This window comes from Lissotriton helveticus, chromosome 2_1 (genome assembly GCF_964261635.1).
Source record: "Lissotriton helveticus chromosome 2_1, aLisHel1.1, whole genome shotgun sequence".
NCBI classification, from domain to species: domain Eukaryota; kingdom Metazoa; phylum Chordata; class Amphibia; order Caudata; family Salamandridae; genus Lissotriton; species Lissotriton helveticus.
Genome location: NC_136059.1, coordinates 1,088,639,723 through 1,088,653,798, shown reverse-complemented (window position 1 = coordinate 1,088,653,798; position 14,076 = coordinate 1,088,639,723). Strand labels below are relative to the sequence as shown.

At 44.0% G+C, this 14,076-nt stretch overlaps 1 protein-coding gene across 2 annotated transcripts in view; it reads right to left on the bottom strand.

Annotated features, from left to right (window-relative positions):
* LOC144819598 (uncharacterized) overlaps nucleotides 1-14,076 on the bottom strand; it is a 203,472-nt gene that overhangs the window by 164,585 nt on the left and 24,811 nt on the right. The window contains exons 2-3 of one of the 2 annotated variants that reach the window (XM_078677421.1): nucleotides 12,240-12,398; nucleotides 10,496-10,555 (exon numbers count right to left, since the gene is read on the bottom strand). In XM_078677421.1, coding sequence (XP_078533547.1) covers nucleotides 10,496-10,555; nucleotides 12,240-12,398 — 219 coding nt within the window. The remainder of the gene's footprint in view (nucleotides 1-10,495; nucleotides 10,556-12,239; nucleotides 12,399-14,076) is intronic. The other variant, XM_078677423.1, reaches the window with a different exon arrangement.

Sequence of the window (14,076 nt, the reverse complement as noted above, 5' to 3'; positions counted from 1 at the left end):
TTAGAATTTAGCCTAGTTTCCAGAAATCTATAACTACTCTAGATCACCCATGCGTTTCACACTGGTTTCTACCACAAGCTGGAAGTAGGCTGAGAGCACATAAATTAGAATGAATAGACTGCATCTTTGAAAAATGAAAAAACTGTGGTACAATATTTGTATTTTTAAATTCAGCTCTGCATGTTTCTGAAAGCTGGGAAGATGGTGACTTTAGCAAAGCAAATCATTTGTTGATGTCATTTTGTTATGAACAAAACTAACACTTTTATCCAGAGTAATATTTTCCTTTTTTTCCCCAAAACCACAGAATTTAGCTATATTTTGCCTATTTTCTCCATCCCCTCCAGGGTAATCCACAAACCCTGGATTCTTTCAGCATCCCCAAGATGTTGGAAAAGAAGGACACAAATGTAGCTGCCTCGGATACCTTTTGTGCAAAAGAAGGTATGGAGTCATAAGTGCAAACTATCTCAAGTAGCCATAAAAGGGCTCAGTGCCAAGAGTGGGCGGAGGGGGGGGGGGATACAGGGGAATCCCCAGCACCAGTGGTTAATTGACTTGTGCCCAGTACTGGGAAATTCGATTCTTAGCCACACTTGGCATCCCGCTGAATATACTGGGCTCTGTAGCGAACCAATAGTTGGATAATTGGGAGACATTTATGCCCCATTTTAGGATGGAACCCTGCTCACCACCACCTTGGTGACATGGATTGAACTGCCAATATGGTTATTGTGCTCAAAGTTCAGTGGAGCTATGAAGTTACCACCATTATTTGATGAGCAATTCCTATATTACAGCTTCCAATCAGTTCAACACACCTTAATATGTTGTGTCTTTTGCTCTCAAACCTTTACATCCAAAGCAAAATGAATCTACTGATGAGATCTGGTAGTAGCGAGTATTTCTAGTGGGTCTATCAGACACCAAGGGGGTCATTAGGATGAGGGGCGGACTACGTCGGCCCATCATTCTATCGGATAACAGGACTGCCCGCCATAAGGGCGGGGGTCCCGTGGGGGGAATTAGGATGCGCCCGCCACAGTGGCGGGCGCATCCTGTATTTTTAACATTGCGGCGGGCGGTGCTGAATGCACCGCCTGCCGCAATGTCAAAAATACATGTTGTGCGTTTCAAAGCACAACGTGAAAGGCGCTGTGCGGTGCCTGCCTCGTTGTCCTTTGAAATGCAGGGGGTACCATAGGAACCCCCCATGTGCACCCACCACCCCCCGGAGTCCTTGGGGGCCCGCAACGGGCCCCCAAAGTAGACTCCGCATGGCTTTCCGTGGCGGCATTGCCGCCACGGAAAGGCATTGGAAAATGCCCATGGTATTATGGCTGGCGGTGTCTGATAGACACCGCCACCATATAAACCCTTTTCCGCCCCGGTCGCCTTGCGACTGGGGCGGAAAAGCGGCGGACGGTCTTTCCGTCCGCCGCGGACCCCTCCAGCCATACTGATATGGCTGGGGGTCATACCGGCAAGGATGGCGGGTGGATCGCCCCGCCAGGCCGGCGGTGACTACCGCCGGCCTGGCGGGGGCGATCCACCCGCCATCCTAATGGGCCCCCAAGTGAGCTGTGGAATTTATGCTCTCAATATTTTACCTGTTTAACCTTATACTCATGTTAAACTGGATTATTTTGCTTGTTTCAAGGTTGAATTTATTTTATTTGTAAGCTTGGTTCGAATAAACATATTCTTAATTAATAAATGAATTTCAATAGAATAGAAAACAATTACATAGGGTTTAAAGCAATTAAAATAGATAACCCTTTTACACGCCATTCCCAATTTAATCACCAAAATTTGTATTGTTTGTGTATATCTAAGATCCTCAATGTGCCTACAATTCCTTAATGGAATTACATGAATTTTGTTGGACCAATGCTCTCAATAACACTACAACATCTGCTTGTGTAGATCAGGTATTGATCTTTAAGCTAAAAAAATGGTATGACTTGCTTTCTTTCACTGAGGAAAAGAGGTTTCTTCAACTTGCAATAGAGACAAAAGCAGGTTTATGCCACACTCCTCTGCAATCATGTTCAACTGATATATTGGACTTATTATACATTTTATTTGCTTAAGAATGTTTCCCTTAGTTGTAGGTGCATGATATATCTCCCTTTCACGTACTGCTAATCTTGTACCACCTATGGCTAATACTTACTCCTATCACGTGTGGTGATTTAAGCCAAGGCTGAGCAAGTTCAGCCCATCCCACATGGTTTAACCATTGAGTCTCATGATCAAGTCATGATATATATTCATGTCCTATATATTTTATTTATTTATTTATAAAGTTTTATATAGCGCAAACAAGATCCCGAAGGATATCAGAGTGCTTTACAAAAGGATGGAGGCAGGTAATAAATGTAATATTGGCATTATATAAGAATAACAAAACAGAACAATTACATGACAAAGGGACTTAGAGGAGATAAATACAATAACTGTTACATAGCGTGCTCAGAAGGGAACAAACAGTAGGGTCAATAAAGTAGCCTCCAAAGGTCTCACGGTTGTAAGGTCAATGACTTAGAGCAGAAAATCCTATCCTATTTAAGATAAGAACTTGTTCATCAGGAATCTTTTAGTTTCCAATTTGAAAGCAACCGTGGAGGATATTCTGCGCTTTTCCGGTGGAAGAGAAATCCAGAACTTCGGGGCAGCGCCGGAGAAGGCTCGGTGGCAAGTTTTCTTTTTGCTAAAGATCTGTGGTTTCAGGAGGAAAGACTTAGCACTTCTTGAGGGTATGCCGCCTCCGGATAATTTGAGCTTTTGCGCTAGGTAGCTGGGGGTTTTGAAATGGAAGGCTTTGTGCGACAGACAAGCAATCTTTAGCTGAATTTGTGCTTCATAGGCAACCAATTAAGGGATTTTAGGACTGGGGATATGTGCCCATTTCTTGTGGTGCCCGTCACCAATCTTGCCGCAGCGTTCAGTGATGCCCTTAATGGAGCCAAGGTATATTTGGGGAGGCAGCAGAGCATAGCACTGCCATAGTATAGTCTTGGCAAAACAAGCCCTTGGACCACCTACTTTAAGTCAGCTTGTGGAAGGAATGGTTTGATATTTCTGAGTATCCTCATTGTTAGAACTGGGGGTCTCTAGTTGGCAGAGGTAGGTACCACTGTCCAAATAGGGACCCTTGCTTCTAGTCAGGGTAAGGAGGAAACACTCTTAAGATAACCTCTGCTCACCCCTTGGTAGCTTGGCACAAGCAGTCAGGCTTTATCAAAAGGCAATGTGTAAAGTATTTGTACCAACACTCACAGTAATACAGTGAAAACACCACAAACTGACTCCACAACGTTTTGCCAACAGTACCTTTTAGATGCGACAGAGTTCCAAAGCAGAAGCTGGTGCAGTGGAAAACAAGCGATGCATTGCTCCTGAGACCCTGGGGAGGTGATGCGACAACCCGCTGCAGCAGCGGGCGTGTTGCGACGAATCCGGTCTGTATGGGGAGGAAGGTGATGACTTGTACGGATTCCGGTGCGTAGGTTCCGTAGGAAGTTTTCTCTTGCAAATGCACGATACAATGATCTATAGGTGCTGCGACGATCTCCAGGGCTATGGTGCGCGGACCAGCGGTGATCTTTCTCTCGCAGCTCCTCGATGCGATGGCTCTGTGACGACACTCGCAGCGACATGATGCGGTCCGCAAGCAAGCAGTGCAACGATCTCACCCAGTGATGACAGGCTCTGCGACGACACTCGCAGCGATGGTAATCTTCCCGCACCGGTCTGGTGCGTCCCGCAAACGAAGGATGCGATGACTCTGGCAGCGGCGACATGCGCTGTGACGATCTCGGCCTTCGTAGTGGCGAGAATTTCCTCGCACTGACGGGGATGCCCTCCGCAAACGAGCAATGCGACAAAACTTGCAGAAAGTCTTTAAAAGCTTGGTTTCCAGCTTCCCAACACAGGTTCAACTTCCAGAGGCACCACAACTGGCCCGAGCACTCTAGGAAGGACAGAGCTCTCTCAGCAGAGTTCAGGGAAGCTGGGAGTGAAGTCCTTTTGTTCCTGGGACTTCTTAACAGGGAGCCAGCTCTTCACAGGCCCTTGGAGATTTCTTCATGCAAGGGGACACAGCACAAAGCAAAGTCCTTCCCCTCTCCTTGGCAGCAAAGCAACAGCAGGTCAGTTCAGCAGAGCAACAGCAGGACAGTCTTCCTTCTTCAGTTTCAGCTTTCTCCTTGGCAGAGGTTCCTTCTTGATTCCAGGATGATCTAATTTTCTGTAGTCCGGGGTCCTGTACTTATACCCCTAAAAGTCTTTGATCCCTTTGTGCAAGAGGGCTCTGAGCCCGGTCTGAACCAGTTCTGGGTGTTCCTTGAGCACTTTGTTTCCCTGGCCGCTCCTTTCCTTTCAGAGAGAGGGGCAGGGTCGTCAGCCGCCCAGCAGGAGGTGGAGCCAGCATTGTGGAAGGCAGGCACAGCCCTATTCAGGCCCAGGTGCTACCCCCTCCCACCACTCTAGATGCAGATGGAGCTATTCAGCCCAGGGATGGCCCACTCAGACTCTGGGAGCCACCCAGCCCCTGTCACTCACAAACCAGTTAATTCACAAACAGGCCAAGGCACACAGAGAGGTCAGACAAGAGAACAGCAACTTTCTAAAAGTGCTGTTCTCAAACACAGGATTTAAAAACAACCTTTCATAAAAGATGTGTTATTAAACTCTGAGTTCAGGGATCCCCAACTTTTATGTCCTATCTTGCTCCTATGGGAAGATATGCTGGTAGCCACTGTAGCCAGCATCCCCCATGATAGCCTATGGGGCAAGATAGCCTTACAATAGTGAAAAACGAAAATGGCTGTAATTCACTACCAGAGCATGTCACCTGCACAAGTACATGCTCTACCTTTTACATACACTGTACCCTACCCAAGGGGGTACCTTGGGCCTTCCATAGAGGTGACCAATGTGTACAGAAAGGGAAGGGTTAGGCGTGGCCAGTGGGGACACTGACCAGGAGGACATTGCAGTTCACAGACTGCACACAGGCACTGCGGTGGCAGGCCTGAGACACCATTTTAGGGCTACTCATGTGGGTGGCACAATCAGTGCTGCAGGCCCACTAGTAGCATTTGTTATCACCAGCCCTGGTACAATTAGTGCACTTTACTAGGGACTTCTTGGTGACACAAATATGTCAATCATGGATAACCAATCATAATAACAATTTACACAGGGAGTACTTGCACTTTGACACTGAACAGCAGTGGCAAAGTGCCCAAAGCATCTAAACCAGCAAAAACGAAATCCAGCACAGCATCAAAAATAGAGGAGGTAGAGGCAAAAAGATAGGGGGAAACCACACCAAAGATGCCAGGTCTAACACTCATCAAGTGATTAGCTCCCTTACAGACATCGCTGATATGATTCTACATGTTCAGGTGATTGTCCAGGGTGATTCCGAGAGATTTGGCTGAGTCTATAATGAGGAGGAATTCAGTTTTGGAGGTGTTGAGCAGGAGGTAGTTCTCGGTTAACCAGTTGTGAGTAGACGTTAGGGTAGTGTTGAGTGAAATTATGTTATCCGGGGAAGAGATTTTCAGATTAAGTTGCGTATCATCTGCATAAATATGGAAGAGAATGTTTGTGGAATTTAGTGCATTATCTAATGGTCCAAGAACAGATTAAAGAGTATAGGAGATAGGCCGGACCCTTAGGGACCCCCATGGATACTGGAGAGGGCTGGGGGAGAGGGAGGTTAGCCTTGGCTCTTTGTGTTCTGTGATGGAGGAAGGATGAGAACAGTTGTAGCACCCGACCAGAGAGGCCCATCCTGTTCTTCAAAATGGATAGGAGGTTGTTGTGATTGACCATGTTGAAGGCAGAGGAAAGGTCAAGGAGGATTAGGAGGCAGGATTAATTTTGGTCGAGCATTTTTAAAATGTCATCCATAACGTGAGTGAGAACGGTTTCAGTGCTATGCCCACTGCGAAAGCCAGATTGATGCTGGTCCAGGAGTTGGAAATTCTGTATGTGAGCACAGAGTTGGGATTGGATACATTTTTCTAGGAGTTTGGCTAGTGTGGTGATGTTCGAGATAGGGAGGAAGTTGTTAAGGTCAGTACTAACTGCATTAGGTTTTTTTGTATCAGTGAAACCTGAGCTGCTTTTAGGCAATCTGGCATAATCCCTTGTGACAGTGAAGCGTTTACAATATTTGTTCAGGTTGGGATGACAACATTCTTGAATTCTTTAAAGATGGAAGGAGGCAAAGGGTCGCTAAAGTGATCAGATGGGTTGATACTCTGAAGAATCTTGTTGATGTCTCTTTCACTGAAGAGAGTAAAGGTGCTCCATGATACATTGTTCTTGGTACTCAGGCAGATAGGTTTGAGCTTCTCTAAGAAGGCAGGAGGTGGTGTGGACCCAGAGTATGGCAGTAGGGCCTTATTAGTGGTGAGTTCAATGTTGATAAATCTTGATTTCTCAGTGAAGAAAGCTGCCAGATCGTCACATGAGGGTGGGCTGACTCCAAAGTCAGAGTGGTTTGGAGCTTCCACCGATTGCAGTTTAACCAATTCAAAAGCTTTCTTGGGGCAGTTAGCAGCTTGATAAAGTTGGGATCTAAAGTAGTCTGCCTTAGTGCTCTTGATGTGTTTGTTGTTGGAGCTCTTAACCTCTCTAAGGAGTTTTAATTGATCCAAGGAGTGTTTAAATCTCCAAGATCGTTCAACTGCCCTAAGGTTGCGGCGTTCTGAGTTTAAATTTTCGTTACACCATGGTGTGGATATTTTTGGTAAGGCATTTTTTTGATGGAGTGGTGCAATGGCATCCATGATGTTAGAGATGGTTGAGTTGTAAAGGTCAGTGAGTACCTGAACCTCAGACAAGTCAGCTTGGGAGGAGAGGGACGATTTACAGTGAGCTGCTAGTTCATCAGTATTGATAGATCTGAGGTCTCTTTTCCAAACCTTCCATTTTGTAGGTTGAGCCTTCCTCATTGACACCTCCCTGTTAATATAAAAGAGGATGCAGTGGTGGTCGGACCAATCGCAAGGGATGATGGTATCCAATGTGATGGTGTGACCTTTGGAGATGATGAGGTCTACAGTTTCTCCTTTTTTATGGGTTGGTTGGTCACAATGCTGAGTCAATCCTTGATCACTTAAGAATGACTTAAGGCAAGTTACAGCCTGATCGTTCGGGTTAGACCAGTGAAGGTGGAAATCATCAAGGAAGATATGGGCCAATACTGAGTCAACCTTGCCAGAGATGAGTTCCAGTAGTTGCTCAATGAAAGGGAGAGTGTCCCCCGGTGGGTGATAAAAAGTGTGAAGTTTGCACACCGGCAGGTTATTACTTGAGATGTTGAGGCACAAGTACTCACAGGAGGATGGCATAGAGGACTCCTAGTGGGACACCAAGAGTGTATTCCGATAATACAGGCTAGGCCACCACCCAGCTTCAAAGCTCTGTCTAGACAAATTATGTCATGAGTACAAGGTACTAGGAGGTCTAGGATAGGAGTGGAGGCGGGATTTAGCCAAGTTTAAGCGAGGATGATAATTTCTAACTCATTCTGTTGGATGAGGTCAAAGATATCGGAGGCGTGTTTACTGGCTGACCTGCAGTTGAGTAATACGCATTTAGGTCATAGCGGATAAAGGGGCTAGGGTGTCTGGATGACGTTCACTCTCGTGAGGTTGTCATTATTAATGACTCTAAGATTGTTCGGTGGTTCTCTGTTCGGGTTAGAGTGTATGGCTTGGATTTGCCCTGGAGAGGTCGTGTTGGAATTGAGCGTGTGCGAGTAAGAGTTGAGTAGGTCATTGATATCATTAGTCGCCAAGTAGGCCTTCCATCTTCTAGTGTAGGAGGGACCATTAGATAGGGTTATGGTTTTCGAGACAGAGGGGGGGAAGCTGGTTCATGCAATCTCTCACCCTAGGAGGGGCTCTGGGCAAATTCGCAGAAGAGAGGGAGGGGCTGATCAAGGGTATATGTACAATTGACAGGGCTTTCAGATGTAGTTCGACAGTGAGAGGGTGCAGCTGAAGAGATATATCGTCAAGGCCTGCCAACAGATGGGAGTGCCTGGAGAGGGGTAAAGGATGTGCAGGGACATCTGGCAAAGAGAGGGTGGGATGGTCTTTGAACTGTTAGTCAGGGATGATCCATTCAGGATTGATTGGGTTTAGCCGATCATGGTCCGTGGAGGGCAAATGCCAGTTCTTCGGCCTAGTGGGTGGCATGGAAAGAGAGTTGAGGGAAGGGGGATCTTCAGTTGAGAGCAATGGGAGTGGGTCGCTAGAGAATCTCTCCACTCGAGAGTCAGTCAGTTTCGGGCTGGAGAGCTGAGAGCAGAGCAAACTTGTACTATTGCTCGCCTTCTGCATCAGGCGTCTAGAGGGTTGGGCCAGTTCTACAGGGGGCAGGGAAGCTCTGTCATCATATATAGGGGAAGAGTATATTAGAGAGAGTGAGGACCTCCCGGCTGTGATGGGGGGTGGTTAATTCTTGAGTAATGCAAGTGTGTGGGTAGGAGTCCTTGGGTATTGCCTAGACTGCATTTTTGAGTGTAGGGAAGATAATGGCCATTTTAACTAGGTTGACAATGGAGGCTTGGATAAGGATGATACCATTGTTATAGAGGGTGAAAGTGGCATTGGCATTAGAAGTGAGCGAGGGTGCTATTGTTAATTTGAGACCATGAGGTGTTTTCCTGGAGCCTGATATTCGAAGTATGGAGTAAAAAACGTTCTGCCAGCAGGCTCTTTTTCTTGTGTTGAAGATGAGGTAATTAAATCTACTACCCTTGTTTGCACTGAAGTAGACGTCTGAGATTAAAGTTTCAGGTTTAGTGTTGAGTATGTGATATTTTGATAGTGTGTCCCGGCGAGGGAGGGGCCCCAGTAGTGGTTTAAGGAGGCAAAGCTGGTTTTATTTTCTCAATTAAATCTAATTAGGCTGATAGAGGATCTATTGGGTAGGTGGAGTCAGATTGGTGCGGGTAGTTAGGTGTAATAAATTTTGATCTAGGGGTAGGTTAGTTGGGGAGGGAGAACTGCCTGTGGAAACTAGAGGAACTGGGAGGGGGAATTGGAGAAAAAAACCAGCAAGAAGGGCTGGGGGTGAGGATGGAATTAATTAAGCACATGTGGGTTGACCATGTGCCTATTCACTAGACTGACTGCGGTCTATCGGAAACTGCGAAGCCAATTAATCAAGGTGAATGGGCTGCCTAAAAAACGGGCCCCATCTTGTAGTGGTGAATCTTGGTGAGGGACATTTTAAGTAGAGGCCAAAATGAGTGTAGGCGCCTTTGAGGGATCGATGTAGGTGCCATCTTAGATCAGAAGCCAGTTGCAGAGAAATTAAACCATAGGATCGGGGATCTTAGTTATTACAAACAGCTGTAGCTTAGCGGGCGGAGCTCCGTCAGGAGGCTTTACCATTAACAGTACGGGATCATGCAGCCTTTTCCACCATCTGGGGAGCTACTCAGAAGTACTGTGGAGTCTCCCAGTGAAACACTGCAGTTCATAAGTGCTGTAGGCCACATGTGGCAGCCCTGATTCATAAACATAGGGCAACCCAGTAACCCCAAAAGGAACCTGGGTATCATCATCTTGGTAGGATACCATAACTTGGCTTCACAAGATTAGAGCACACGTGTGCATGAGTGTGTGAATGCTTCCGTCTCTTATTCCATAAAATTACCCACAGCTGAGTTTGTAAATTTAAACTAGTAGGGCATTTTTGGTCAGATGATCTTAATGTAAAAAGCAAGGATAACCTTTAGACCTCATGATGCCAGAATAATTAAACAGCTCACCTCCCCAACTTGCATAATCAGACTATTTTTTAGCAAGCTCTCCACATTAACTTGTAGGTCCAGTTCATTTGTTAACCTTAGCAAGGGAACCCAAGAATAAACACATCATATGAGATATCAGACCAGGTACTTTTATCCTTCCTACGTAAGATGCTTAAAAAATCAAGAACTCCCTCACAGAGGTTGAGCCCATCCAGATGCGTTGTCAATCAGGATGATAGACTTTATGATGAATCATGCCATAGACAAACTGTAGTTTATAATTATTTTAAGGCCTTATCCTGGCTGTCAGTAGGCATTCAAGAATTAGGCCAGGATCCTAACCAAATCTGATCAAGTTGATTTCACTAATTAGGCTTTATCTCTATTGTTGAGAATTAATTTTCCATACAGAAGATGAAATGGACTTCTAACTCTTCAGACTGCACCTTTATATGAGATTGATCAGCTCACAATCCACATCCAATCACGAGTAGAGTAAGTGGATGAAATGAAGCCCTCTACCTGGAGAAAGAATAAATAAACCCATATGGAACAGCAGAACAAGGACGTGGGCAGCGTACATTGGCAGTTTCCTGATTCATGTTCCTTTTTCTTTCATACACAAAAAATCAGGGTATGGCAAAGGGAAAGGAATAATAGCCCTTGGAATGTTTAGGAAAATAGAAAATGAGGAGCACGACATACCTTGACCCTTCTCTATTGGATGCTCCTCTTTCTCCTCCATGGAGACCAGATCATCTAGTCCTAGGAAAAGGAAGAATACCCATTTTACTTGTTTACTGGCATCCTCCTTTAGGTACCTAAGCAATCCCTGAGAAAGGAGGTGTGCATTCAGAAACAGAATATGATGTGCAATACCGTGTAATATTGTGATTCACAGAAGATCAATTTTGATTAAAAAAAAACTTTAATCTTAATGCAGTTCCCTGTGATTTCTGTGGAACAGCAAGCTATCATTGCATGAAGTATTGGTTATTTGGAAGACATTCTGCTAACTAGCAACAAAAGTGTTGCAAATACATTCAGTTCTTTCTCTCTTTTCAAAATGCTTCCACCGCCCATGTGTTGTCATTCAGATACCTTGCCTTATGTCTTGCATTGTCCGCCTGTCTTTCCAAACTAAAGCCAATGGCACTGTTTGCTTTCATTTGGTGCCTGGTTAAGATATTCTATACTTTGAATCACACTGAGTGAGGGTTGAACATGAGACATAATTTCTTATCTTTTAGCAAGACTCAACAGAGCAATGATTTCAGGCTCAAATGCATCTGCAAATTGACTTGAGCCCTCCACGACAAGGCCAACCTCCAGTAAAACTTGATGAGCTCTATCATACTTTTCATAGTTGCAGTTGTTGATTATCACGGTGCTGGTGACCTAGCTATTGATGTTTCATCCCTCTACATTGTGAGTCTTTATCTATGTATAACCATGTGGACAATGCTAAGAATAGGCAGCTGCTCTACCTTTTTTACAAACACAATATTCATTATATCCCTCATTACCATCATTGTTTTTGGCACAGCCTCTCACGAGGCAGATGTTGCTACTAGTGAGTGGGCCAATATACAAATAAAACAGGAGACCTAACTGCAGTTTAGCGCTGTTCCACCTTTGTGCTGATAACTGTTACCTCTCATTTTGAGAGTGTATTTTGACTTTGATTACCTTGTTTCGGTGAGGTGCTGTAGACTGTGCAAATAGCCTTCACATGTACAAGCCTCTGAAATATTTTCCAGAAAAACACAAAGTCTGGCAGGTAAACAGCTTCCATCACACGATATACATTACATTTTAGGTATGAATAAAAAAAGTCATCATTTGAACAATAATGACTGGTCAGGGTGTGGTAATTAGAAGGAGGGGGAGCAGGGCTCTTCACAAAACCTTAATCCACTCTAAAGGCAGTCAGTCAACAATTATGCTCTTTAATCTAAATAGACAAAAATCCTTGCTTTAGTAAAAAAAAAATGCCAGAAGCAGTAATATACATTTTGTGGTTTTGGGCAAGATGAATGTATGATGCAACTCACCAATGGATATGGCATGGGGAAGTGCTTTCAAAAGGCCATAAAACATGTATTTACGCCAATATGCCTAACTCAGGAAGCAAAGCGGTATGATGATTTTTTTATGTTAGCTTGGTTAACTGGTAAAAGTAAAGACATAGGACCTGTTTAGAGTTTAGTAGTATTAGGAAATCCTATAATTTCTGGCGCAAGTGCCAATTGCTTGAATACATTGATCAATGGGATGTCCTATTCCTAGGGATTCTAAAAGAAGAGAACATTTCATACGTGAACCTTCGGCTAGGTTTAGCACTCCTTCCAAACCTCCAAAAGCCAAGTGGTATTACCATCTGCCTCCAAATGCCTATTAACCTTTTATTGGACCTAATTATATAAATCAAAAGATACATTCACCATACCTGATGTAGATTGATGGGTTGGATGTGGAATTGTTGGTGCTGCTGTACTTATATTCTCATTGCTTGCAATTAGGGTGGATACCGTGGTGTTTTTAGTTGCCAGACTGGAATCCGACATTGATGCCTTCGTTGGCAAAACTTCTGTTGAGGAGGTGTTTCCTGCTAAATAAAATATTGCATTAAGATAACATTGATTCCAAAGTTTGCTCTTTATTTAAAATGTCTACATTAAAAGCTCATATGGATCTTAGTGGAGATATATAGGGTGCTTGAGTCTCTAATACTGGCAGCTGTTCAGACTTCAAAATCCAGCAATTAAGAGGGACTATTTGCATGGACATAGCAATACCATGTCCAATTCATTGTGTTTTTTCTTGATTCCAGTGACAAATCCGCTGCCATTTTCTGACTGTTGATTTTGGGGGGTGAGTGACAGAGGTGCCTGGGCCTCAGAACAGGATTAGTTTGTGGGGAGGCAAGACTGTGCTGCTGACCAGAGTTCCTGCCCATTTCACTTCACATCTGCACCCAGTGTATTAGGATCTGAAATGATCTTTTGCAGAGACACCGGGCTATGTGTATTAGCTCGGAGAGGTATCTCCCTGGAGTTACTACTCCTAAAGAAATGCTGCAACTCATAATAAGGGCCTAAAAGAGGATCATACCATGTTTAGGGTCGCAATATGGAAGTGGGTTCTAGGCAAATGTACCTACTGCTGTGTTTAGTTAAGTTGTTCTGATATTTGCCACATTATTCTTGTGAAATACCATTTTCAAAATTGCTTATGTTTTCCACTTCCAAAATGGTAGGTGGTCGTCGAGTTACTCAATAGGCTTGTACTGCTCAGAACATTTTAGCAAAAGCCCAGGTGGACTCTGAAGAGTGCAAACACAAGGAGATGATGGACGGAGCACTGAAACTTTTCAGACACTCACCCCAGTCACAGATCTGGGTTGAATCCATCATCGTTCTTTAGTTCACTTTGCCACCTTCGTTCAGACCCAGCTATATGCAAATAAGTCTTGACCATGTGCCTCATGGGAACAGTTCCAGATGCTTTGTTCTGAATCCATTTTCAGGGTATGTTTTCAGGCATTGGACTGAACATGCCCGGTGGGGAAAATATCCGTAAAATCAGATAGTTGGTGAAATGTTCTCTATAGAATTCTGTAAATGTACAAAAAACACATATGAAACAACTGGATGCACTCCTAACACTTTAGATATTGTCAGCTGTAATTTATAATCTGGTGCACTTCAAAGCTACTCAAAACATGTCTTCATGTTTTGCCATTCAAAGGTATTATCAATCTTTAATTCGATTTGATTAAATTATGCTGAAAAAATGACTATGTCCACAAGGATGCAGAGGTGTTCAGCTACAGAATATAAGCTAACTTTGGCCTCCTAGAGACATTGAAAAACCCACTTAAATGGGATTTAAAGAGGTGTCATGGCCATTCCATATCATTCTTCTTATATTTAACGTATTTGAACATACTGCTTGGATAATCGTTGTAAGGAAAGTTCGAGTGAGAGGTTAATACAACATCAGATATATCTCAGCTTAAAAATCCATAGTTTTATTTTCCAGTGTTAACACAAATGTTCAAGCATGTTTGCACCAAGGACCTTATTTTTGGTCATGACTTCCTAAATTAAAGATAAATCTATCTTGTTCCCTCACAACCCCATTTTCAGTCTTAGCATTGCGACGCATTGTGTCACCAAGAGAGAACTATGGTATTTGAATTACAATAGTGGAATGTGAGGTAAGAAATTACAGTATGCTTCACATTTTGTTTCACAAAATAGTGTTTTCATTGTGGTGATTCA